The sequence below is a fragment of the Apodemus sylvaticus genome, chromosome 9 (genome assembly GCF_947179515.1).
Source record: "Apodemus sylvaticus chromosome 9, mApoSyl1.1, whole genome shotgun sequence".
In the NCBI taxonomy this organism is placed as follows: domain Eukaryota; kingdom Metazoa; phylum Chordata; class Mammalia; order Rodentia; family Muridae; genus Apodemus; species Apodemus sylvaticus.
This window is the reverse complement of record NC_067480.1, coordinates 6,815,215-6,843,132: the sequence shown is the minus strand read 5'-3', so window position 1 is coordinate 6,843,132 and position 27,918 is coordinate 6,815,215. Positions and strand designations below refer to the sequence as shown.

At 42.5% G+C, this 27,918-nt stretch overlaps 1 protein-coding gene across 1 annotated transcript in view; it reads right to left on the bottom strand.

Moving 5' to 3' along the window:
- The window catches only part of Ptprm (protein tyrosine phosphatase receptor type M), a 525,410-nt gene that overhangs the window by 139,895 nt on the left and 357,597 nt on the right, over positions 1-27,918 (bottom strand). Inside the window, exons 15-16 of the mRNA XM_052193354.1 lie at positions 5,314-5,465; positions 1,626-1,700 (exon numbers count right to left, since the gene is read on the bottom strand). Of these exons, the coding sequence (XP_052049314.1) occupies positions 1,626-1,700; positions 5,314-5,465 (227 nt within the window). The remainder of the gene's footprint in view (positions 1-1,625; positions 1,701-5,313; positions 5,466-27,918) is intronic.

Sequence of the window (27,918 nt, the reverse complement as noted above, 5' to 3'; positions counted from 1 at the left end):
GAATGCTTTCTTCCCCCTGACAATGCGTGGCTCAGCCCTCCCTACCCACGGTTCCTCCAGGATGAGAGCTACGGGGGAACCTGGGATGTGAAAGCCACCGCATGCGCCAATCGTCACCCACCCAGTGACTTCACAGATGGCTCTGTGTGGAGATGGCAGTGTCAGTGTGCATGCGATGAGCCTGTGTCCTTCACCTGTGAGAAGGGTTTCAAACCAAGTACCCCCTTTTTTCGTTGGTGCCCAAGCCTGCAAGGGGGCTGCTCTGGACTCAGAATAACTTTGAATGCTCTCTGCTCCATATTCCACCTTAGCTCAGTTTTTTCCCCTTAGGCAACCAACTTGCTCAAGCCCCCAAAACTCCAGTATGAAGACCAAAATTACTCTCTCCTTGGAAATCGGAACAACTTTGAGAACTGAGAAGCACAGTGGGGAATCTTGGTTGCTGGGTACTGAGGCCTTGTGAAGAGAGAGAGTCAGGAAGGAGAAGTTGAGGCTGAGGATGAAGCTCTGGCTTATATACCTGGAAGTCGCGTTTGTTGGGCTCCTTTCCCGGAAGGTTAGTGGTAGAGAGAGAACACAGCCGGGACACACTCGGGTTACATATGCGTCTCAAACACCACAGCAGCCCACGCTTTGTCTGCTTACCACAGTCAGGTAATTCCTGCCTCCGCACCCTTCATACACTGTACAAGAGGGACTTTTTTTTCTGTAACCCCTCCTGCTGGGAATATTTCATACTTTAAATGCATTTTGTCCCGTTGGGCTAACATTTTAGATCATTTCTCGTGACATCTGACATATAACAAAGTATATGATGCTAAAGCGCCCTCCTGCCATTCCGCCGTTCAGAACATCAGTTCCGTTAAAATTCCACTGTGTGATAGGCAGCGTGGCTGGGGGGTGCCCTGGGTGGACGGGCAGGGGGTCTAGACCCTGCTGTGATCACTGCACCGCATGGCATGTGTGTGGGGGATCATTAGGAAAATGCTATTTTTGAAACTGGCGTTTTTAGTGCTTAGAGAGATAAGTGAAAATAACGAGCAGCCATTTCCACTTTTATGACTGTCACATTGGCCGGGATTCAGCTCTGGGAAGTACACAGCTGAGTGATGACGTGTCGTTTGTCTCCCCCCTGGGATCAGAGCTGACATTAAATTCCGAACACTGAAAGGGAGAGCCCTGGATCTGAGATTGCTCGCTGGAGCCCTCTGGCACCACCCTACCCCACATGCAGCAAACCCTTCCTACCAGTGGGGACCTCAGAGGACGACTCATGGCCCGCCCCATGCCTCTGCTCCACCCTGCCCCATGTCCCGCTTCTAACCATGGCGTCATGCACAGTACAAGCTCCAGTCTCCTCTAGGGGGACGGCTGATTTTTCTCAGGCACTCCTGAAATAAACTTTGGGAAAGGGAATCATTCTCACCTAAGATTGCAGTTGGCACAAATGGGTCTGTCATACATCGTAAGCAGGGCAGAGCAGAGAGAGTAAAAAGAGAAAAGAACAGTAAATGACTGATGAACGGCCCCCGACTTCCCCAGGAAAGCCACCGGAAGCCTCGGCTTCACATCAAGCAAAGAAGCCCAAAGGCTGCGTGAGGATGCGCGTTGGCGGAGCACGTTACCTGGGTAATAGGAATTCGGCACCGATGTGCTCAGCGTGTTTGTTTTCATTGTAAAGGATGATGGTGAAGACACGGCTGTGGAGAGAGGAAGGCAGGTCAGAGGTCGCAGGTAGGTTGAATTTGGAATCTAGGACATTCTAGAATCATGGCAGCCGGTCCATGTAAAGGTAGACCGTTCATGTGGAGAAGCCTCTGGGATTCACTGAAGTCTACCACGTGGTGAACGCCACCACTCTCAGTAGTCTCTGGGTAGTCACTCATCCTTTTTAGGGGACAAGCCCATTTGATCAGGACAAAGACTCTTCTTATTCTGTAATGGAAAACACCTACAAACGGCCCGTCCCATTGAATGTGGAAATCCAAGAGGTTCGTTCTTCTGGCATTTTTGCCTTGGGCTTGGTGACTGTGCTTCTGCTCTGAGCTGCAGTTTATGGGTACAAACGTGGGAATAAGTCAATACTGGCTCCTGATGAACAAAGGGAACGGCAGTGTTCGGGGGCTGCACTAAAAATCCTCTCCTTTTTCAGACTTAGAAAATTTGAGTTGCTGAAACCTGCCTCATAAAAGTAAGCTGGTTTGTGCTATGCTGAAAATGAAACTATTTTTCCATGTTGTCCCTTTAGTCTTGTAATAAAATAATAATAATAATAGTAAAACTTTTTTTGGATTATTATTTCTCTGAAGAGCACATGACCACCACACTGTCTCTTTGTCTTTATTGCTAAGAGGAAATGTCAAACCCTCTGAGTAACTGATTTCATTAAAAATGGGCATTTCCAGCTTTGCAGGTAGTATGTTAACTCTCTCTATATCCCAAAATGGTAATAATATAAGACACGTTCACTTTACTAAAGCGTAAGGACTGATGTCTGCTCAAGGTCGTTCAACATCATCACCCATGGCTACAGTTCTCCTAAGTACTTAAGTGATTTATTTGATGCTTTGTTCCCACAGAGACGCGTGCGCACACACAATCACATCTCCCTATCCACAGCAGTGCTATAGATCCTTGCCATTCCTCGGGTTGTAATTATTTTGATCACTTGTTAAGGTGTTTTAGTTGTCAGAAGCAATCCCTGCTGTACAGGGAAGTGCCTTTACTCATGGGCATATCTTCACAGAGCAGGGACAGAGGAGGAACAGAATCCAGGCTGCCTGTCAGTCACCTGGTCATTTCCCTAAAATTGAGAAGGGTCATATTTACTTAGGGCTTTGGTAAGTTGCCAAGAAAACACTTATAAACTGCTCAGGAGGAGAGCACAAGGCTGCTTTATCACCTGTAGCCATTTCTATGTGCTTGGTAAACGTGTGAAAAGCAGATTCAAAGTAACTATGCTTATTCCCACCTTTGTGTTAAAATACATTTGTCTCTGAGTATGCAAAGCCACCTTTGTGCAGAACATTTGTCTTTAAGGCTTCAGACTGAGCCCATTCTCCTTCCCACATTCTACATTCCCCTTCTTACGGTATAGTGAAGTGGAAGGCGCCACCCATTGTGAAGTGGAAGGCGCCACCCATAGTGATTTGCCCAGGTTCCATCCCACTCCCATAAGTGAATTTCGCCTTACTTTTAAATTCTCAAGCCTTATTTTTCTTACTATCTCTTTTTAAAAAGTGACTCACCTCACAGCTTCTAGAACTTTCTAAGAACTTGCAGGTATATATATCTGCATGGTATGTATACATGCAAGTGTGTGTGTGTGTGTGTGTGTGTAACCCAAGCATCTTCATAAACCCTCCTTGGGAGTTTCCCTAGTAGTTTTAACTGAGAGGGAATGAACAGAGTATTGTGAGAATGTTTACTACTAGGGATCCCCGTCAATGAAACTGTAAGAGACTTTTCCTGGTTAACAGAGCAGGAGGGAACGAGTTCTTCTGATGTGTTCACTGAGAGGAGGGTCAAAGAATTCTAAGCAGTAGGTCAGTCAGAGAGGCTGCAAACCTGTGTTCCTTAGCAGTCTTGCAGGTACAGGCCCAAGCAGAACTAAATGCCCAGTTAGACTTCCTGTCCAGCAGAGATGCTCCCCCTGGGGGCCAAATATCCCATAGCTATTAGTTTTGGCTTCTGTCTTTGAAATGAGTCATTTCAAGAAAATGTACTCCTGGGAATCTGACAGTGGAATGGAAGCAAGGGTGTGTCTGAGCAGTCTCTTCCCTCCCCATACCTTTTTGTCTTCCGGGGGTTTCTTATATGTTTCACATATGTTTCACATAAAAGTATTCTCCCCCTGAGCTGTGCCCCCTCCATCCTGTGTGGTCCCTTCTATACTGATGCTTAGAGAACAGCCAGTACTATACAAATGTTAGCTCTGTGTGTACTTAAAGTCCAACCACCATCTGATTCAAACAATCAAAGGCAGGATACTTCAGTTTGGAGCTATGTCTCCATGTATGGTTTTTTCCAAATGCAATTAATCATTTTTAGTGAAAAAAAAAAAACTGAGTCATTTCTGCTGCAGAAAAGCAGAAAGATGTGAAAGAGTTTCTTATGATGACACACCCATTTCTGCACCCTCCCCTGCATGTCACAGGAGGGAGGAGGATGGGGTTAAGACCCCATGAGTGCTCCCCTCCCACTATGTCAGAGCAGTGCCGGTGGCGGCTGGGTGTTCAGGGAGCTCACATGAACAGGGGGAGAAAAGGAGGGGCAATGGCGGCCACTACAGTCAAAAGAAGCAGCCTGTGAAAGCTAAGTGAGCATAACAGGTGTGCAAGGGTCCTGAGCAGGCGCAGCTGAGTACCATAATCCCAATAGAAGAAAGGTTGACTGCCCAGCATCCTCTGGGCAAAAGGCTTGGTCAGGTGGCCAGCGCACACTGTCCATGGCTACCAGTGACACCCTAGATCTCCTCTCTGTGCTCCTCGAGGTCACAAGCCCTACCAGCCTTTCTTTGCATTGCTTTGGTCATATCTGGGCTGTTCTGCCCCATGCTGATGATGACATCCTGATCAGACAGGAGGGACCAGTGGTGGTCTGCACCTCAGTGGATTTCCCACTGAGAAGCTCTCTGCTCTTGGACTTGACGAGTGTGTGCCATGAACTACAGCATTGGGCCCAGCTGGGGGATCTAACCCTGGTTACAGCCCACATAATCGGGGATGGAAAAATGTGTTCCTTTGTACCTCAGATAAACAATTGAATTGCTGATCTCCAGAAACACTACCTGCATGGGGATCACAGATGGGCTCAGGTAGGCATTGGTTAGCCCACCTGATGCCAAGCTTGAGACACACTGAAGCTCATTTTAATTTATTAATTGCCACTAATTGCCCTATAATAAAAGCAGAGCCTGTCGGCTGAACAAACAAACAATTAACTTGTTAGAGCCATTTAATGACCTGTTTCACAACAGACTTCCCTGGTGCAATTCCACACCTGGCTTGCTTTACAAATGGCATGGAAGCAACCAAAGGGGTGAGGGGAAAGCAGGTGCAAGTTCAGTCAGAGGGGAGCCTTTGTGTTGCTGTTCTCAGAGAACTGAAAGGCATTGCCTATGGATCCCTGAACTCCCTAAATTAGGTCCTAGCATCTTTAGAAAAACGCCTTCTCTAAACATAGGCACAGAGGCCGGAGAAAGCAGTTCTGTGTGAGAATGCCTTAAGAGGATTGGGGGTTTTAATCCCACGGAGCTACCAGAGCCCGGTCTTTAGGGAAACACCGTGGTGTGGTGTGGGTGCCGGCACTTACATCTGCCATTAAGGTTGTGCGTGTCCATGAAGGAGAAAGCTTCGTCGCAGTTCGTGCCCTGCTCGGCGTAGCTCTTGTCCATGGAGTTCACCATGACCGTCATCTCCTGCCGGGTGCTGCCCATCGTCTCCTTCCTCTTCTTGGCCAGTTTCCTTGGGACAGAGAGTTCGGTTATGCAGACAGGCACGTGGCTGGAAGACAGAGTACTCACTCGTGTTCAGGAGCAAGTGCATTCATCCTTGCAATGATTTATGTGCCTTATGTAAGTGAGGTTTCCTCACAGAGAACATCCACTGCCTCTGCTAGTAACAGTAAGAACAGCAGCTGCAGCAACAACGAGGGCAAGCCGGAAAAACCAAGAACGCTGTCTGTACAACAAACTGACCCCAAATAACCAATGATAGTTAGATGATTCGGTTACCATCTGTCACCGATAAGCTCCTAGAGGCACTAGCATCTCACTAAATAACTGAGACACAGTGTCAAAGAGAAGATTCTAATAAGTATTTGCCAGACAAAATTGGACTATGGGTTCTCAATTTGTGGCAGGATCCCACCCCACTAACCTGTAATAATTACATGTCGAAATGGCCAGACTATGGTCACACAGCCAACCTAACTTCTGGCAGGGATAACCTGTCCCCATTCCTTCCCTCAGCAGGAGGAAATGCAGGGGTCCAGACCTCTGCATCCTACTCACTAACCACAAGACACTCCTTTAAAGTGATGGCCACCTATACGAAAATCCTGAAAACCCTGGCGCAAAATGACGTAAAGACGCAGCTAAGACACGAGTCTGAAGATCTTCTCACCAGAGAGGGTGTTCCCATGACAGACAAGGATAGAATCCAAAACACTTTAGAAAAATATACATAGTGAAAAGATGTCAGAAGACCATAGTATTGTCACCCCCATCCTGCTGTGGAACCCTCTCTCCTAGAAATTGTTCATCAACAAGACTAGAATAACGACAGTCTCAAGATTAACAGCTCCAAGATTAACTTGCCCTTTTAATTGCTAAAAGTTGGTGGAGAAGAAGACATTTAGTGTGGAAGTTGGTAATTTCCTGCGTTCCCATCCAAAGAACTACAGGCAACCAATGACTGTTAGAAGGAGTATCAGCCTCTCCCAGGGATGAACCCCTGGTCTAATGCAGCATGGACAGCCTTGAACCATATACACAACATGGTCAGCCTTGAAACCATATACACAGCATGGTCAGCCTTGAAACCATATACATGGCATAGCCAGCTTTGAAACCATATTTGTACCACAAAAACGAACACAGCAGGTTGTATTTATATATTTGCACATACACATTAATAATGATAATAATAATAATAATAATAATAATAATAAAGAAGCTAGCTATTTGAAAGCGGGAATAGGGGAGTGACTGGTGGGAGGGAGGGGGAAGTAATGTAATTCTGTTTCAATATATTTTTAAAAACATAAAATGCTTTTGAAAAGAAAAAGGAAAAGTATTCAAATGCTGCCTAAGCACCCATCAGCTTTTACAAGGGGAAAAGGCAGCCATTTCCAGTAAATCATCCTGACACCATTGACCTAGGACACTGCAGAACTGAAAATGAGCCGCATTATCACTGCCACACCCAAGTCAGGTGATTGCTGATGCAGCGGAGGGCACTGGAACAGGAGGCCATATGGGTAATCTTTATTATCATTTCTAAGCGATGCATAATCCAAATGCTTTCTTGCCTGTAGTTATAATCATCTTTTAATTCTATACTTTGAAGGAAGAATAGCTCCAAGATTAACTTGCCCTTTTAATTGCTAAAAGTTGGTGGAACAGAAGACATTTATTTGAGACAGATGAATGAAAATTCACATACAGTGTCTCAGGAAGGGAGAAGTGATGAGTGAGGTGAAGGGTCAGCTAGTGTGACCTCTCCGGGCACTGGCCAGAAGTGCTGTGTGGGATCCAGCATTAGGCCTATCCCCTGTCAATCATCAGGAGCTCTGCTTTAGGCCTGCCTCCTGTCATTCATCAGGTGCTCTGCATTAGGCCTGCCTCCTGTCAATCATCAGGTGCTCTGCTTTAGGCCTGCCTCCTGTCAATCATCAGGTGCTCTGCATTAGGCCTGCCTCCTGTCAATCATCAGGTGCTCTGCATTAGGCCTGCCTCCTGTCAATCATCAGGTGCTCTGCTTTAGGCCTGCCTCCTGTCAATCATCAGGTGCTCTGCATTAGGCCTGCCTCCTGTCAATCATCAGGTGCTCTGCATTAGGCCTGCCTCCTGTCAATCATCAGGTGCTCTGCTTTAGGCCTGCCTCCTGTCAATCATCAGGTGCTCTGCTTTAGGCCTGCCTCCTGTCAATCATCAGGTGCTCTGCATTAGGCCTGCCTCCTGTCAATCATCAGGTGCTCTGCATTAGGCCTGCCTCCTGTCAATCATCAGGTGCTCTGCTTTAGGCCTGCCTCCTGTCAATCATCAGGTGCTCTGCATTAGGCCTGCCTCCTGTCAATCATCAGGTGCTCTGCATTAGGCCTGCCTCCTGTCAATCATCAGGTGCTCTGCATTAGGCCTGCCTCCTGTCAATCATCAGGTGCTCTGCTTTAGGCCTATCCTCTGTCATTCATCAGGAGCTCTGCTTTAGGCCTGCCTCCTGTTTGTCAATCATCAGGTGCTCTGCTTTAGGCCTGCCTCCTGTTTGTCAATCATCAGGTGCTCTGCTTTAGGCCTGCCTCCTGTTTGTCAATCATCAGGTGCCCTGGGCAGGGACCACCTCATTGATGCTCTCCCCAAAACACCAGCTCCTAGAGCACACTCTTAGGGCAGGTCTCCCCTGGAACACTGAAGTGGAAGACCAAGAAGCTTTAGTTCCAGAATTCAGACAAAAAGCTCACTTTGGGTCTGAACTTCCTTGACTTACTCTGGGCTTATTTATGTGGATGCCGGCTTGCCTTGGATGTTACCAGATGGTCTTCAGGTGGGAATCCGCTATCACCTGAAGTGTAGACACTGCTGAAAAGAGTCAGAAGAAGCCACAGAACACGTTGCCCGGTGTCAGTGGCATGTGAGATGCATATGAACAGAACCAGCCACTATCATAGGTAGCAGGTCATCCCTTGTGATGGGAGACATGGACAAAGCGAGCGTCTTGTATTTGTTATTATAATATGTGGCACCAAAGCTCCTGTCAACACTCAGAAATGGTTGAGGAAGTTTAGACTCACAACCGAAGTTCACTTATGACTGGACAGTTTGGATTCTCTGACTCTGTTGTCTGTCTGTCTGTCTGCCTGCCTGCCTCTCACCCTGTGCCATAGATCTGTGGTTTTAAAAATGGAACTTTAAAAGCCAAAAGAAAAATTTTCTGAACTTACAATATTTTACGGAAGGGAATCCCTTAGCTGGAAATGACTTTCTTTATATTCATATAAAAAGACGGGTAAATTTATTTTTCATTATAATGCTTGGAGAATTGTTTGTCTGAAATATCGTAATTGCCTATTTCCAAACCTGTGCTTTATGAATCTCAAAGGTCCTTAGTAATTAAAAGAAGATAGACAGGTTCCTATCAATATCTGAAAATAGATGATTTTTAAGAAATGAGAGAAAAGTTTTAAGAGTTTCCAGGCAGCAGGCAGGAGTCAGAAGTCATCACTCTCTTCAAACAACAGTCAAAGCAGGGCAGAATACAAATCAACTCTTAGATCTTTGGGAGGGCTGAGGACCCAGGGAACCGCTCTCCCCCAAGCTGCAATAACTATGGGCAAATGTGGAGGTCACAACTCAAAGGTGTATGTGTGGGGAAGACCTCTGAGAAACTACCTTAGCAAATTTAAATAAATGGTATTTAATTGATAAAGGGATATACTGTGATGAACATACAGCTGTAGACAGGGGTTCAGAGAGCGCAGTCTCCATGGTGTGGATCATTGGGGAGAGAGACATAACACCGGAAGCAGCAATGACTCAGCATTCTCCATTGGAAGCAGCAATGACTCAGCATTCTCCAAAGCTAAAAGGGCAAATGCTGGGTTCACTTCCAAGAAATCCGGGGAGCACCAGGAAGGGTAAATCTGACACATCTGCCGCTACCATAAGCAGATAGCAGAAAAGAAACTGAAACAAACATAATCCTAGAAGAAGATAAGGAGGGCAAGCATACTTCCCAATGGAAACAACAAGGTGAGGGTGCCGTCCTCAGAAACCCCTCAGATTACAGAGCGGATGAAATAGTAAGGCATAGAGGAGAGCTCCACCCACCTAAAACCCTCCATTCTACCAAGTTACCCTTGAGCAATGGGGAAATAAACCTTGGCAGTCACATCAAAGCTGTTGCTAGCATGCTCTTCTTGCAGAAAATGTGAAAAGTTCTTAGGTGTCTTAGTCCACTGTCTGGACCTGTCTGTGCACTGGTCCCTGACTGTGCCTACTTGTATCAACTGAGAGGAGCTCACAAATTCTCCACTCCCAGCCATCCTAGACCACCTTGAGTATAATATACATGCTGTCTTCTGGAAACAAAAAATATCCATTATTCCTACGAACAGTGTCTGTGTATCAGTTTGAACTAGAGCTAAATATTTCACATGCCTAGAATAGGAATCATAGTGACATTGCTCTTAGGTTTAATAACCACCAGTGTGTATGTGGGTGTATGTTCAGTATATATATGTATGTGTGTAGTGTATATATGTATGTATGTATACATGCATGTGTGTATGTACAGTGTGTGTAGTGTGTATTTACAGTATATGTCTGTACAGTATGTGTGTCTATGTGCCTCACTGTGTGTATGTATGTATACAGTGTGTATACATATGTGTCTATGTATATATCTGTGTGTTTACTCTGTATGTGTGCATGTGTATGTGTAGATTGAGAGCTGGTAGGTAAGAGTTCATGAACAAAAGAAGCACAGTAGATCCATCGCAGGCCCTGACTGAGTTACCAAACCTCATCATCAGGGTTGGGCAATATCTCTGCCTATTTCTGGCATCAGAAAAATGGCCTCTTTTGAGGCCATCTAACCTCAGTGATCCTGAGGAAAACTGCACAGTCACTTTTGTGAAGTGGTCCCCCATAGAGAGTAAAGTTGCTATGAGAAGAGCAGCACAACTCAACTTTGTCACTGAGTCTAAAGAGGATTTGGGGTGATCAAGCACACTAAAAAAACGGGCCTGCTCCCTGGAACTCAGCTAGGATTGGCATCTCAATCCTATTCTCAACCTCCTGGTAGGAGGATATATGTGTCTCCACATATAGTACCGTGCCTGGCTACCATAAAGAAGATGAGAAGCCAGCTAGTGTACCCATCCATTGAAATGCTGTTGGTCAGCTGATTTCAGAGTTTGGTGGCTTAGGAAGTGTTTGTGAGCAGAGGGCATCTTCCACCATCAGGAGCCATGCAGTTTGAGCCAGCCACAAGATCCCTGTGCCCACTGAGGGACACCTCAGAAAGCATGCAGGTCTCTGAAAACTGACATGTGGGAATATATCCTAAAGCAAGCCATCTGCTTGCCTTAGAGAACAGGTTGTATCTGGTGGCCATGACTTCTGTCTCATGTTCTTTAACTTTGGTGAACATGGCTACTTGACAAATCCAACATTCCAAAACATTCCTAGTATATACTATTGGTTGCTAAAGATTTCTACAGCATAGGCAGGAAGGAGTGTAACAACCCAGAACTTCATATCTATTTGCCTACAGATCTTGCCCCATGAACATGGAAAAAGAAATGTGTAGCAGTAGCCAAATTACTCAAATCATCTTGGTAGTGGTGGCAGCACATTCCTTGCTACCTGCTCCAAATTCTGGGTTCCTGAATGAAACACACACACACACACACACACACACACAGAGCCTTATATTTTAATATGCCTTAAACAGCTCAATGGCTGGGCTACTTTCAAACCTTCATATGGCTAGCAGTCTCCCCTCCAATATTCCTGAGTTATTACTTACTAAAACCTATATCCCATCTTGGCTGCCCTAAACCCAGACCTGCAGTGCTCCTGGGCCATGATCCCGGATTCTTATATGATGGCTATGTTCTCTCTTCTGTAGCTCTCAGTCCTGATGTATTCTTCCTCCCCCTTGCATGGCAGCTCTCTCCTTCCTCCTCCCCTGGTCCCTTGTCTGGGAATCCTAAAAGTCTCACCTCTATCCCCCTGCCAGCAACTTTATTTACCAATAGAAACCAACTGGGAACAGGGACCCTCAGCATTTTACATGTGGATTCTCATGCAGTTTGGGGGACCCAATTAACATAATACAGGTATCATACCAAACCACAACAGAAACGTCAGAGAGAAAGATAAATGTCATAAATCAGACATTTGGGTGTCCATAAAAAAGGAATAATTTTAGAGAAGGAATAACTGCGGTTATAATAATATCTTTTATGAATTTTAATTAATCTAGCAGATAAAAGCTTGTTTTAAAATAATAACAAACTATCAGACAGCTACTGTTTATGGAGTAGATAAGAGAGAAAATGAAAGTGTACTTTGCCACTAGAAAAACACCTGCAATGCAGAGTGAAGTCCTCGAAAGGGGAGTTGGCATCAGCTGTGAGTGCCTTGTGTATCCAGGACAACTGAGGGGAAAAGAAGCTGAGACATGAGAGAAAGTAAAATAATATAAAATGCCCAACGTGATGTTGAAAGGGTGGGAGGAAAATTATAAAGATAAAGAAAGCACAAGGCAATAAATCCAAAATGGTTAAAATACCCTAGGTCTTAATCCAGTATCTATTAATGATCAATAGAAAGGCCAAAAGTCTGTACATATAAGTTGAAAGACAGATACTATCAAAGTAAATCAAAAAACAAGACCCAACTTAATATTATCTGTAAGGAAATTTATCATCTATATAAAGGACAAGATAGAGTAAAAAGTAAAGAGATGAAAAAAGACACACAAACTCCACAATGATCAACAGAAAATCAGAATGAGCTGCATTAGATCTGATGTAACACTTCAAAGAAAGGCAAGTTGCCGTGGATTAGAGAAGCACTGCATTAAAAAAAATGGTCTGCTTGAAGTCTCATGATATGTTTCCAGCCATTGAGCTTATATATGAGTCAAGGAATGATCAACTTTAAGGAAAAGAGGATGAATCCATTCATACAGTTGAAGAGCAGATGAACCCATTCAGATAGTTGAAGAATGGATGAATCCATTTGGATAGTTGAAGAATGGATGAATCCATTTGGATAGTTGAAGGCTTTCATCCTTTCATTAGCAGTGAGCAGATCAAATAGGCAGAGAATCATTGAGGACATTCTTTAGTTCAACAGCACAACAGGTCAACTGAATTCAACTGACATTGTTAGAATATTTTACACAGCAACAGTAGAACATTTTCAAACTGATAGGTCTTAGTCACAGGTGTAGAATATATCTAGGGCCATAAAACACACATATATTTTTTAAAGGAAAAAAAACACACAATGAATATTCTCAGATGAAAGAGGAATTAAGCTAAAGCTCAACAAAGATGGCTAAATATTCCCAAACACTGGAAGATTTAACTGTAACATGGCAACACTGGAAGGTAGGAGGTAGAGCCTTGTGAGTGATTGTAGGTCACTGGAGGCCATCCTCTAAGGAGACTATGAGGTGGTGTCTTCTCTCTCTCTCTGCCTCTCAAGTACCATGTGGAGGATGGATGGATTTACTCCATGATGCCCTCCCCATTGGGATGTGCTGCCTCACTGCAGGCCCCTGGGCAATGAGCCCATCTGGCCGCTGAGATAAAATAAACATCTGAAATTGAGACTAACTGAAACTTTCCCTTTTCTATGCTGATTCTGTAGGTGGTTTGTCACAGTGCAGGATAACTGCTTAAAGATTATAGTACTTTTGAGGGGAGCATTAAAGGGAAGAAAAAATGGTTATAGCTCTGAAAGTTCAAACAGGAATGAAAGTGAGAGAGGAGGAGGATGGTAAGGCAGGTACTGGAGGGGAGAGAGTGGCCATAACCCATCACTGCACATGAGGGAATAGGAAATGAGAAAAAAACCTTCCTGTCATCTTCTCATCCACATGACAGGTATCAATCATCCACATGACAAGTGTCAATCCCAACCAAAAGAGAAAACCCAGTAAAGAATGAACTTGTTGTTCCAGGGAAAAATCCCCTGGAAGAGCTGGGGGACAAACGGTCGCCCACTTAGGGACAATGTGGAAGAAACAGCCACGGCCCCTCCTCCCTTTCTTTTCTGAAACCTTGCTGGATGGTCTGTGGCATAAAGACATTTACTAGAGGTGTGGTGGGCTCAAGGGTGGGGAAGAACTCCATAAGGCTGTTGTCCAACTGTCATTCATCATGAAGGGAGGGATAGCCACCATGCCCCTCTCTAATACAGACCCTGCCACAAAAAGCAAGCCTAGAAAAGACTACCTCGACTCATGGATGGGCCTCTTCACTTTAAAGAAATCTTTCACTTAGATACTACAAGGGAACAAATTTTACAGAGATGGAAATCACATACAGACAGAAGAATAAAAGGACACATGGCTTTCTCGTCCTGGCTTGTATAATTATGTGTGTTCTTTGACTTAATTAAAAGCTGGGGTAGAAGCTGGAACCAAGAAGTATTTAATTTTTCTCACAGTAGGGATGAAATAGCTATTGGTTGGGTCCAGCTGAATAAACCCGAATGAATAAGGAACTGTCACCTTAAGGATAGATCTGTTCAAAGTACCACATAATGTTGTTTTCAAAGTTAAAAATTTAAGGAATAAAACCCACAGTGGTCTGATAACTATTTCGACTTGACTAGCATTACAATAGCCAATAGAAACACAGATGAAAATAATTATTACTAAAACCATGGATCTGGAAAAAGCTATAGCATTTATTAACTCTTTAAATAGCCTAGTGAAGATTCTGCTCTCATTAACTACGTGTATAGAGAAGGAAATTGAGAATCCATCGTGGGAAGTTGCCCACTATGACACCATTCATGGCAGGATACTTGACATGCTGCATCACACTCACTTATAGAGATACATTCATCTCTAAAACTCTCACAGCTAACACACTGCTTGCTTCAGTCTGGATACATTTAAATACAGGCTAACCTTTGCCCCAGAGAGCTTTTTGGCTTTAACTGGTATAGAAATATCCACCTGTTACCAACAACTACACCTCACTGAAGTCCACTCAGTTTCTCTTTCCTAGATATAATATGGTGCAGTGTACCCACTCCCTACCCAGAAGCCCACTGATTTTCCCTGACTACTTAGCAGACTAGTCTTTATGCCGAAGAATAGTTCTGCTTCCAGACAAGCTCAAGTTTTTATCTGTGTTGGGTTCTGCTATATTTGTTTCCTAGGTGTGGGATGAGACAAAACAGATTGAGAAATACTATAATGAGATGCGTTATTTCAGCAATATCTATGCAACTGGAGGGTGTCATGTTAGGTCATTAAGGTGACATTGGAAAGACAAGAATCATGTGTTCTCACTCATACATGAGAGCTGAGAGAACTGATCCCAGAAGCAGGGCACTGGCTACCTGAGGAAGGGAAGGGTGAGAGGGAGTGGGAGGGGAGGAGCAGGTTAATGGGTAGAGCAGAGCATCTGGACAGGAGGAATAACTTATAATATTTACAGAACAGTGGGATAACTATGGTCGAAAATAATCAGTTATAAATTCAAAAGAGTAGGTAGGATTTTAATATTCCTAACACAAAAATAATAATACATGGCTAGAGCGATGACTATATCAATTACTCTGATATGATTATTTCATACAATATACATTTACCGAAATGTCAGAGTTATTTTCCATGGCCCCTTTCAGCCTTTCCTTCTAGCCCAATGGTTCTAACCCTGCAGGTTGTGACCCCTTTGGGGGATAAATGACCCTTTCACAGGAGTCACATATCAGATATCCTACATATCAGATACATTATGATTCACAACAGTAGCAAAATTACAGTTATGAATCACAAAATAATGTTATGGTTGAGTCTCACCACAACATGAAAAACTCTATTAAAGGTTTTCAGCATTAGGAAGGTTGAGAGCTACTGCACCTCCACAGTGCAGAACCAGTCTCTAGCAAGGACTCCTGCTCAGTGGCCACACAAGGGTGGAGCTCGGCAACTCCACAGCAACACTTGGTTAGGATCCATAGTGGACAAAGGCAACCAAAGAAGTGAATGCGCACCCACCCAACAAAGAAGGGACCAGTTACTGACACCAAGAGATACTTCAAGCATGATAATAGCAGATCACCAGATCCCCTGGCACCCAGCACAAAAACTCAAATGCAAGACAATATGCCTCCTACAGAAGCTGTCGACCCTACTGCACTGGGCTCTGAGAAATGCAACTTATCCGAAATGTAAGACAAGAACTTCAAAATAGCAATTATGAATATATTGAAGGAACTTAAAGAGATATAAATAAATCTTGTGATGAAGATCATATAAACATAGACTGTAAAAGTAATGTAATAAAAATTACTAAAGACATGGAAGTAGAATTTCAATGAAATAGAATATCTAAAGAAAGCCCAAAGTGAAATAAAGTTGGAAACTGAAAACTCAGGATATCAAACAAAAACTTAGCTTTACCGACAGATCACAAGACAAAGAACAGAGAATCTCAGGTCATGAAGCCAAGACAGAAGAAATGGATGGCTCTGTCAAAGAAAATATTACATCTAAAAGAAATCTAGGAAACCTAGGATACCACGAAAAGACCAAATCTATGACTAAGAAGGATAAAGGAAGGAGAAGACATCTATGTCAAAGGCATAGAAAATAATTTTTAACAAAATTATAGAGGAAAATTTCCTCAACCTATAAGTAGAGGTGCCTATCAAGGTATAAGAAGCATACAGAACACCATATAGACAGGACAAGAAAAGAAATTACCCACAACACATAATAAGTAAGACACTAAAGAAACAAAAAATATTAGAAGTTTCAACGGGAAAAGACAAAGTCCCATATAAAGGCAAGCCCATAACAATAACACCTGATTTTCAATGAGACCCTGAAAGTCAGAAGGGCCTGGAAAGGTGTTCTATAAACTCTGAAAGACCACATATCCACCTCAGACTATGATACCCAGCAAAACAGTGAATCATAATAGGGAAAGAGAACATTTTATAATAAAAACAAATTTAAGCAATTTCTAACCACTAATCCAGTTCTAGAAGGGACTAGAAGGAAAAATTCAGTCTGAAGAGAACAAAAGGAATAAATAATTTTAGAACAATAAATCAAATGGAAGGAAATTCATTACACAACAACAAAATAACAGGAATCAACAAGTACTGCTCATTAATAGCTCTCAGTATTAATGGTCTTGATTTTCACAATAAAAAGACAAAGATTAATAGATTTGATTAGAAAATAGTATCCATCTTAATGGATAATGAACTTCACAACCAATAATGAACATCACTTTAGGGGAAAAGGCTGGAAAAAGTTATTCCAAAGAAATAGACCTAATAAGCAAGCTGGTGTAACCATTTTAATATTTGACAAAATAGACTTCAAACCAGAACTAATCAGAAGAGATAGGGAAGGCTACTACATACTCATTAGAGGAAATTCTACCATGAGGATATTGCAACTTTAAACATTTATGTGCCCAACAACAGGATCTAGGTCTATCAGTGTAGAAACACTGCTACAGCTAAAGCTACATAGTGATAGTGGTTGACTTTAATTCCCTACTCTCAGCAAAAGACAGGCCATCAAGATAAGAAACAAAGAAACATGGGAGTTAAAGAACATCACAAATCTAATGATCCTAACTAACTTGTATAACACATTCCACCCAAACACTCAAGAAAATATTTTCTTCTCTGCAGTCCATATAATTGTATTCAAAATTGAACATGTTAGTTAGGACATTAGAAAAATCTTAACAGATATAAGAAAACTGAAATAACATCCTGCTTCCTATCTAACAGTCCTCTCTTAAAGCTAGATATCAACAATGATAGAAAGAGTGGAAAATAAACTCACAGAAACCAAACAATTCACAACTGAATGAAAGATAGGTCAAGAGATAAATGAAGAAGGAAATTCAAACATTTTAGAAATGACTGAAAATAAAAATACAACATTCTAACAGGTAAGTACCTACATTTAAAGAAAGGAAGGAAGAAGAGAGGAAAGGAGGGAAAGAAGAAAGAAAGAAAACAACAATCCTTAAAACCAAAACTAAAGTCAATTAATCCATCAAAAACAAACAAATAAACAAACACACACAAAAACCTAGAGAGACGTCACAGTGATATAGCAACACACCTGAAAGCTCTAGGAAAACAAGAAGGAATACCTTAAAAAAGTTGATGGCAAGAGATGGTCAAACTCAGGGCTAAAATCAATAAAACAGAAGCAAACAGAAACAGAGGACTAGTGAAATGAAGACTTGGTTCTTTAAGACAATTGACAAGATTGACAAATACTCAGCCAGACTGATCAGAAGACAGAGAAAGAAAAGCCAAATAAATAAAATTAGAGTTAAAAGGTAGACATTAGAGTAGACACCAAGGGCTTTTAGAGAAGAGAATCATAGATTTATTTTAAAAATACATATTCCACCAAACTGAAAAATTTAAATGAAGTAGATGAATTTCTTGACTCATCTGATCTATCAAACTTAAACAGATCCAGACCCCCTCATGAAATAGCAGATGGCCATCACCTAATGAATGGACAATGCGAATATTATATTTACACAATGGGATTATTTTATTCAGCTGTTAAGAAAAATGAAACTATGAAACTTGCAGGTAAATTCATGGACATAGAAAAAAAATCACCCTGAGTAGGGTAACTCAGGCTCTCCCCCAAACCCAAATAATGTATGTTATTTGGATGTTAACTTTTAGGGTGTTACAATTTGAATAACCACAGAGGTTAGGTACCTAGTAAGGTACCAGAGGGGAGGAGAGGATCTCTCAAGGAAGAAAAATCAAATATAGTGTTAAGAAAGGGAAAAGCTGGGAGGATTAAGTGGGGGCAGGGAAAGAGAAGGGTGGTTAATGGAGATGGAACATGGGAAAATTTGAAAAACCCACATGGAAACCAACACTACTGTAGACTATCTGTCTGTCCATCTATCTGTCCACCCACCCACCCATCCATCCATCCATCCATCCCTCTATCTATCTATCTATCTATCTATCTATCTATCTATCTATCTATCTACCTACCTACCTACCTATTTATCCTATCTCTTTATAGAAGAAATTTAAATGAGATTACCAAATACCAGGGTAAGCAATGCTCAGACTTGCTATTTGATGCTACCAAATAAATCCTCCAGGGCCAGGAATAGGTCACATCTCATGGAATTGTTAGCCAAAGGGGTCCGTTAGATTTCCCCAACATCAGAGGATCAAAGATACTGTTGGTTACTCTCTACCACATGATGGCAAGTTCCTATTGCTCAAGACACCAGGTCTTTTGTCAATTGTGGAGGATCTGAGCTGGTACCCAACTATAAGCTTCACCCCCCACTAACTAGTGTTTATGATGCTGAAAGGTGACAAAAACATAATCATCATCAATGTCACAAAGCTAAAAATCCTGGGGTCTACAATAGTGACTTGCCTATATACTGACACAATAGTGGCACAAATATTGTGGGAGTAATCAACCACTTTTAAAAAGTGGATTTAAGGTTGTTCTATGAGATGGTGTCTACACCTGACACTGGCAAAGTGTCCAAGAGCCCAAGACTAGCTAACTGGTCATGGGGGATATAGAGGAAAACAATGCTCTTAAGCTGCTAAAGAAACAGAGTAATGATAAAATGGCTTCTAATGACATTGCTATCCGTGTAGAGCATGGACGGCCTCACCCAAACTTCAGTAGAGAAGGGCTTTCTTATAGTAGACAGGAACTAACATACAATAGCCAGGAATTAACATACAGTAGACAGGAACTAACAGAGAGACCTAGACACTGTGCAGTGTGGGAGACTCTGGAGCACTCAGTCCTAAATGATAGTGTCTCCATCAAACTCCTCCCCTCAAGGCTCAGAGAGCTGTGTGGAAGAGGAAGAGGAAAGATTGTGAGAGTCAGAAGTGATGGATGACCCCAGGAAATCAGTGTCTGCAGGCACAACAGGGCAGAGATAGTATTCACAAGACCTTTACGGGTTCAAACCAGGCGAAATGCCAGCACTGAAGGGGGAAGAGGACAAGGTGTCCCAACCCTAGTTCAAAAGCTATTTGCTACTGATACTTGCTGGCAAAGGGACAATTAAGTTTTCTCCAATGCAGTGTCATTGGGTACCAACCAAACCTTGTGGCCAGGAGGAGTTGCACTACACAGAATGGGCTCCTTTTATTTGGGGGCTGGGGTCTGCTTTTTGCTTGTTTTTGTTTTGTTTGATTTTTTGGAAAGAAAGAACATGAACTTGGGCAGATAGATCTCAGAGGAGTTGATGGAGGAAAATATAAATATATATTTTATGAAAAATTTCTCAAATTAAAAAATTACAAAGAAAAATTTATACAATTTTCCATACATATACACTATTTAACTAGTATATATAACTATTTAACTAGTATATGTAAACTAGTTAAAATTTAAGGTTATTTTAAAAAGGACCACTAGGCTGATGGACCATTGACAATATGACACGGGTAATGGAATCAGACAGGCAGATAGGCAGGTATCTTTTTATCCCATCACAGGAGCAAGGGAGCCAATCTTACTGCCCTGTCACTTGAAGCTACTGTTTTGTTTGGTGTGACCTACTGGTACATATGCCATGAAATGTGTCCTCAGCAAGTGAGGAAGATTTTGAAGGAACAAACACTGGGCCAGGGAGAGAAGTATGTGGCTGCCTCGGCCTGGTGTGAGCCTCTCTTGATGCATGTGCTTCACACATGCATCGACCACTTATGTTTATGCTAAAGAGCCTCAGACGGAGCCACCCTCTACAAAGGTATAAGTTGGTCTTTCTCAAACTTACAAGTTGAAGTATCTATAGAAGACTGGATTTCTATTAGAACAAGTTGAAACTGTATATTTTATCATCTATGATCACTTCCGACTCAAAACCAAAAGCAGTGCATGACTCTGAGATGACACTCATTGCTACTACAGTTACAAGACAATCATGGTTTTACTGCCGTGAAATTCCTGTCTTAGGTGTGTCCAGGTACACAGGCACGAAGGACTCTGAGAATACCCCTACAGTACCCCTACAGGCTCATACATTTATGTGCTTGGTCCCCATTTGAGGAGGTGTTTGGAAGGATTAGGAGGTGTGGCTCTATTGGAGGAAGTGGGCTCCTGGGGGTGGGGCTTTGAGGTTTCAAAAGCTCAAGCCTGGCCCAGTGTCACTGTTTGCTCCCTGTGGATCAGGATGGAGAGCTCTCAGCTACTGCTCTAGTACCAGGCCTACCTTCTTCCCATCACTATGATCTGAAACTGTAAGCAAGCTGCCAGTTAAACGCTTTCTCTGGTAAGAGTTGGTTTGGTCAAGGTGTCTATGGTGTCTCTTCTTAGCCACAGGACGCCAAGTAAGACAAAGACTAAAAGTAGCTCCAATAAACCTCACACGTTAAATAACTGTTTTTGGAAGTTGCAAAGTTAACAATAGAGTCTGTTGTTTTCCTGGAGAAGTACCTCAATTTTTCTAACATTCTCCTTTTTAACTGGTTAAAAGTTGCTTTTACTCACCTCTGAGTTTCAAAGGGACCTTTGACCGGTCATCACTGCTTCCTTACGCTTTGGAAACCATGTTTTAGCCAAGGCTAACCTCTTAGCTCAGGTGGATCTTACTATGTGTAGCTGCATGTGAGCTCTGTTTCTGTTGCTGTGTGTGTAGGTCACTGTTCCAGTGAGCACAGCACAGAGTGCTCTGAGAGGCTCAAATGAGTATGCGACTTTACCAGGCTGGTCTGGGGACATCTCCATCAAGGACTGCGTCGATGGCTTTCACAGAGGAGGGTGCAGCCTATCATAAAAGACAATTTCCCAGGCAGCAGTCATGTTCTGTAAGTGGAAGCCAACTGAACATGGGGGTGGGGGTGGGGAGAGAGAGAGAGAGAGAGAGAGAGAGAGAGAGAGAGAGAGAGAGAGAGAGAGAGAGAGAGAGAGAGAGAATGCTAATGGCCCTGGCTCCTGCCTCCAGTTCCTACACTGATTTCTTTCTATGGTAGATTTTGACTAGGAAGTAAAAACCAAATAAATCCCTCACTTCCCAAGTTGTTTTTGGTTATGGTGCTTGTCGCAACAGCTGAATGAAATGAGAACAGCAGTATCTGGCATGTGGCATGGATACATCGACACCCATTGGTTCCTCCACTCTGACTACCCAGCTGAGCTCACCTTTCATAAAAACCATATGGTGAGCATGGTCGCTAGAACGCCACCTTAGGTGTACAGGTGATGCTTGGTACTCAGCAGTGAGAGCGACTCCAGGCTGAGGAGTCGCTGGTGACCACACATCCCGTGCTTAGATCCCGTGGTTTACATCTTTTTCAGCAGCTGAAAGAATTCAAGGGACCTTGGAAGCTGCAAACACGTAATTATTTCATGGACAGTGACATTTTGTCTTTGATTCTTCTGTGAGTTTGAAAGTGGCTTGGATATATCTCTCCAGATTTCATGATCTGGAAACTTGATCCCCAAATTCATGTGTTAATGGTATTGGAAGTAGGACATTTGGGAACTAGTTAGATTAGGTGAGATCCCAACACCTGTGATGGCAGCAGGGGGGGATCGTGTCAATAAGCGTGATGCCCTCCACCATGTCATGGTTCCCACCGGGAATTAGGTGAGAAACAAATATACTTCCTTTATAAACTGCCTATTGTCCCGTCTTGAGGAATCCTGGTAAAGAGAGTGAAGGAGGATCATAGGGGCCAGAGGGGTCAAGGACACCACAGGAAAACCCACAGAATTAGCTGACCAGGGCTCACAGGGGCTCATGGAGGCTGAACAGACACCTGGAGACCCTGCATGGGTCTAACCTAGGCTCTCTGCATATATATGTCATGGTTCCATAGCTAAGTCTTGTATGGGACTTCTAATGTTGAGAGAAATGGCTGTCTCTGACTCTTTTGCTTGCTTTTGGGACTCTTTTCTTCCTACTGGGTTAAACAGTGAGGGGGTGTCTAGTTTTACTGCGATGTGATATGCCATGTTTGGTTGATATCTATGGGAGGCCTTGTCCTTTTCTGAAGAGAAATGGGGCAAGAGTAGGTGGGGAAGGAGACCAGATAGGAGAGGTGTGAGGAGATCTGTGTTGGGGGGAGAGACTTGGAGGACAGGATGGAGGGGAACTGTGTTTGGGATGTAATATGTAAGAGAAGAATGGACGAATGAATGAATGAATGGATACTGCCAATTTTATGGTATTGATGTAGCAGCAGAAAATGGATGGAAGTACAATGGATTCAAACTACACATTTTATTTTCATACTTGATTTGTTTTTTGTTGTTGTTTTGTTTATTTTGTTTCTCAGGGTTCCTTGCTGCCATGGAACTTACCTTGTAGACCAGGCTAGCCTCAAACTCAGAAATCCGCCTGCCTCTATCATACTTGAGCTTCAATCATATTCATTTAACATCCATGGAGGAAAGCTTTTCGGTCAATTCTGAGATTCATGTTAATATCACTCAGCTCTGGGCATCTCCCCAAGCTGTCAATCCTATCTAGGACATGCCCTGCCCCTTCTACCATCCTGAGTACCCTCTGTATGCACTGAGTCAGAGCTCTTGGTTTGTAAGGGTTTGACCATCCCAGGGCTTCCAAGCCTGCACTACAGTCAGAATAATAGCTGACTGCACAGCCTGCCCTTCAAGATCTGCCAGCACATAGATCCCCTTCTGCACATTCTTTCCTCTTTATAAGTCCCACACAATCTTTACTGGGTTTGAATTTTTTTTAAAAGCTAAGCAGTAGTAAATTTATTGTTAAAAAATTTGCCCATTGGGGAAATATTCTAAAAACGGCACATTTTAAAAGTCTTTACCTCTAGCTATGAAAATACGCATTTTTCTTTAACCATAAGTATTTGAGCCCAGACAGAGACACAAGCTTGAGGCTGAATGAGCGACCATGATTCAAAAAAAATGGGAGAGTGACCTCTGGGATTCATATTCATGTATACATATGTGCACATGCATTTATATACATATGCATTTGCATGCACATACTAACAAGTACATATGACACACACATTATACAATAAGTATAATTTTTCATTGACTTGCATATACCTAACTATGAGTAAGACTGAAAAGCTTATTAAATATTCCTTATAGTATAGGCTATATATACTGCATATTATCTTACATTACAAGGTGATTATCTATTATAGAGTTGTCCATATTTTATATGTACTTTCATGCACTACTCTGTTTGGTTATTGATCTTTTCTTATTTATATTCATATTCACATATTCTTTATATTTAGGCTATTAGTACTTTGAAGTAAAGTCATATAATAAGTCATTCATTATGAAATGGTTGCCTAATTAAACTTTGTTCATGGTGCCTTTTGGTCCATAGACATCTATAACTTGAAGTATTCAATGTACCGTGCCACATGGTCTGCGCTCTCTCAGGTATGATGAGGTATGTGCTCACAGGCTTTTGCTTCTTTGTGAGCAAAGGAAAGAGGAAGAGTTGAGTCCCGATTGTCAGATAATGGCAGGTGGCTGAGTAGAAACAGGATTAAAACATGATCAAGGTGATCGACATTGACCTAGAAACCTTGGCTGGCTCTGACCAACAGTTGCTCCTTGCAGCCATATTGTGCTTTCTAATCACTGTTTTCTATTATAAGAAACCAGGAGTTCCTCAAGGAATGGATGGTTCCAACTAAGGGCAGATGACACTCACGATGAACTGAGGAGTCCATTGGTCTACAAGTCTTCACACTTTAGGAATGAAGTCTGAAGAGCGTGAGGGAACTCGAAGGGGTTCCTGTTGTCTCTGACCACTCAAATACCAACTATCAGCAAACAAATGACACACACTGAAATTCCCAAGATCACAATGCAGCCCTCAGACACACTGAAATGAAAAGAAGGGGACTGATTTCAAAACCAATCTTGGAGTTTCGCACATGGTTGCTTTCCGGAGCAACCCTGCAGCTGAGCCAGGAACAGCCCTCGTTAAACACAGAAGTGACAATATAAGAGCTCACCTTTTGAAACTGTTAATAAAATGATGGACCTAGGTCATCCTCATTGGTGGCTTAAAAGTCTCAGTAAGCGAGAGGCAGATGTAGAACAGACGCGGTTTCCACAGCCAGAACTCAGTAGGCAATCTCAGCAGCATGTGTGGACTTTGTCCAAGCCAAAACAAGACACCAGAACCCAAGGAGCTACAGGTCTGAGCTCCAGTTCACAGAAAACACAGACATCGAAGTAACATGGGAAAAAACTCACACCAGCCAAGTTCAGAGCTTGGGGAGTTTTCCATCTTGCATGGTTTACTCAACAAACAAATATGCTAGGGAAGGGCCTGCAGACAAGGCCTCATGTGTGCAAGGGTAGGGATTGTCCTATGTTACACATACATCGTGTATAGGAGCCAAACAGTACTTGAGATCTTAGTTCTCTTTACTCTTTCTCTCTTTTTTTCTAGTATGTTCTGGGCAAGATCACTGACTTGGCAAGCTGATGGTTAGGAGGACTTTATCTGAGTTTCAGTGGCGCTAGTAGAGAAATGGAAATGCATGTGCCCCATGGAGCCCTGGAGAAACTGCTCCAAATACATACCTCAGAAAAGGCTTAGGCTTTGCAAATAGAAAGTAGCTCTAAACTTAATAAATTATTTCATTCCGAATGATCCCCGTTTCTTGTTAATGAACTTTCTCCTTTTCCTGTGATCAGTGTAAGAGCATTTAAGAAGTAAAACTGAGCCAGCTATACAGAAGATGGCTACATGAGTCTCTGAAGTGTAGCACATAGACACAGAAGACATTTCCTGAAATCTATGGCAGACTTTCAAATGATATTTCTCTAACTCATTAGCATTTTAGAAAAATTAGGTTTGTCATTAAAGAAGCCATCTGCTTATCCGTGAGATGCCTGCAAACAGGGCTGGCAACACTCAGAGGTGGGTACCAGGGGCACAATGGTATCCTCTCACTTCCAAAGCACAGGAAAGGACTCCAACCTCCTGTCCTCAAACCTGGCTCATGTAGGACATTATACTTACAACAGAGAGAACAAATTGCAGGTGATAGTCTTCGCAAGCTTTCCATACATATAATGATGTGTATGGGAATACATATAACTATATATTCATTTTTATAAATATATTATAAATATACCAAAGTATATTTATATATTTATAACATATACCAACAGCCTTAGGGTTTTGTTTAATTTCTAAATTTCCTGCCCTCTTCCTCCCAGTAAAATCACAACAACAGACATATGCTGGCACTTGATGTGAACCACAGCCCTTTGATTGTGTAAAGTGAGATTCTGAACACAAAAGATCCTATAGAATAGTGGTTCTCAACCCGTGGGTCACGGCTCCTTTGAGGTTGAAAGATCCTTTCCCAGGAGTTACCTGAGATCATAAGAAATGGTATGAATCATACATTATGATTCATAACAGTAGCAAAATTACAGTTATGAAATAGCAACAAAACTAATTTTACGGTTGGAGGTCTCCACAACATGAGGAGCTGTGTTAAGGGGCTCAATTTAATGAAGGTTGAGAACCGCTGCTCTTGAGAGAAGGTGGGAAAAGTGAACTCTCCTCATTTTATCAACTGGATACAAATTTCTCTTCTTGATTCAAGAAGTCTGAAAGTCAGTGGGCTGAGCAACGGGGATACTGTGCTGCACATGGCAAGAACGTGTGTTAACTTGACACAAGCGGGACTCATCAGAGAGAATGGAGCCTCAACTGAAAACCTGATTCCGTAAGGTGGTCTGCAGGAAGCCTGTGGGCATTTTCTTTTTTTTTTAAATTATATATTTTTTATTTTCTATAATTTTTGTTTACATTCCAAATGATTTCCCCTTTCCCAGACCCCCCCCTGTCCCCATATGTCCCATAAAAATTTTTCTCTCCACCCACTCTCCAATCATCTCCCTCCTTTTTCTCTGTCCTTATATTCCCCTCCAATGCTAGATCAAGCCTTTCCAAGATCAGGACCCTCTCCATACTTCTTCATGGGAGTCATTTGTTATGCTTATTGTGCCTTGGGTATTCAGGGCTTCTGGGCTAATTAATATCCACTTATCAGAGATTGCATTCCATGTGTATTCTTTTGTGATTGGGTTACCTCACTTTGGATGATATTTTCCAGATCCAACCATTTGCCTAAAAATTTCACGAATTCATTGTTTTTAATTGCTGAGTAGTATTCCATTGTGTAAATATACCACATTTTCTGTATCCATTCCTCCTTTGAGGGACATCTGGGTTCTTTCCAGCTTCTGGCTATTATAAATAAGGCTGCTATGAACATAATGGAGCATGTGTTTTTATTGCATGCTGGGGAATTCTTTAGGTATATGCCCAGGAGAGATACAGCAGGGTCCTCCAGAAGTGTCATGTCCAGTTTTCTGAGGAACCGCCAGACTGATTTCCAAAGTGGTTGTACCATCTTACAACCCCACCAGCAGTGGAGGAGTGTTCCTCTTTCACCACATCCTTGCCCAAACCTGCTGTCTCCTGAGTTTTTTTTCCTTTTTTTTCTTTTTTATTTATTTTCTTTTTTTCAATATATTTTTTATTTACATTTCAAATGATTTCCCCTTTTCTAGCCCCCCACTCCCCGAAAGTCCCGCAAGCCCCCTTCTCTCCCCCTGTCCTCCCACCCACCCCTTTCCACTTCCCCGTTCTGGTTTTGCCGAATACTGTTTCACTGAGTCTTTCCAGAACAAGGGGCCACTCTTCCTTTCTTCTTGTACCTCATTTGATGTGAAGATTATGTTTTGGGTATTCCAGTTTTCTAGGTTAATATCCACTTATTAGTGAGTGCATACCATGATTCACCTTTTGAGTCAGGGTTACCTCACTTAGTATGATGTTCTCTAGTTCCATCCATTTGCCTAAGAATTTCATGAATTCATTGTTTCTAATGGCTGAATAGTACTCCATTGTGTAGATATGCCACATTTTTTGCATCCACTCTTCTGTTGAGGGATACCTGGGTTCTTTCCAGCATCTGGCAATTATAAATAGGGCTGCTATGAACATAGTAGAGCATGTATCCTTATTACATGGTGGGGAATCCTCTGGGTATATGCCCAGGAGTGGTATAGCAGGATCTTCTGGAAGTGAGGTGCCCAGTTTTCGGAGGAACTGCCAGACTGATTTCCAGAGTGGTTGTACCAATTTGCAACCCCACCAGCAGTGGAGGAGTGTTCCTCTTTCTCCACACCCTCTCCAACACCTGCTGTCTCCTGAATTTTTAATTTTAGCCATTCTGACTGGTGTAAGGTGAAATCTCAGGGTTGTTTTGATTTGCATTTCCCTAATGACTAATGAGGTTGAGCATTTTTTAAGATGTTTCTCTGCCATCCGAAGTTCTTCAGGTGAGAATTCTTTGTTTAACTCTGTACCCTATTTTTTAATAGGGTAGTTTGGTTTTCTGGAGTCTAACTTCTTGAGTTCTTTATATATATTGGATATTAGCCCTCTATCTGA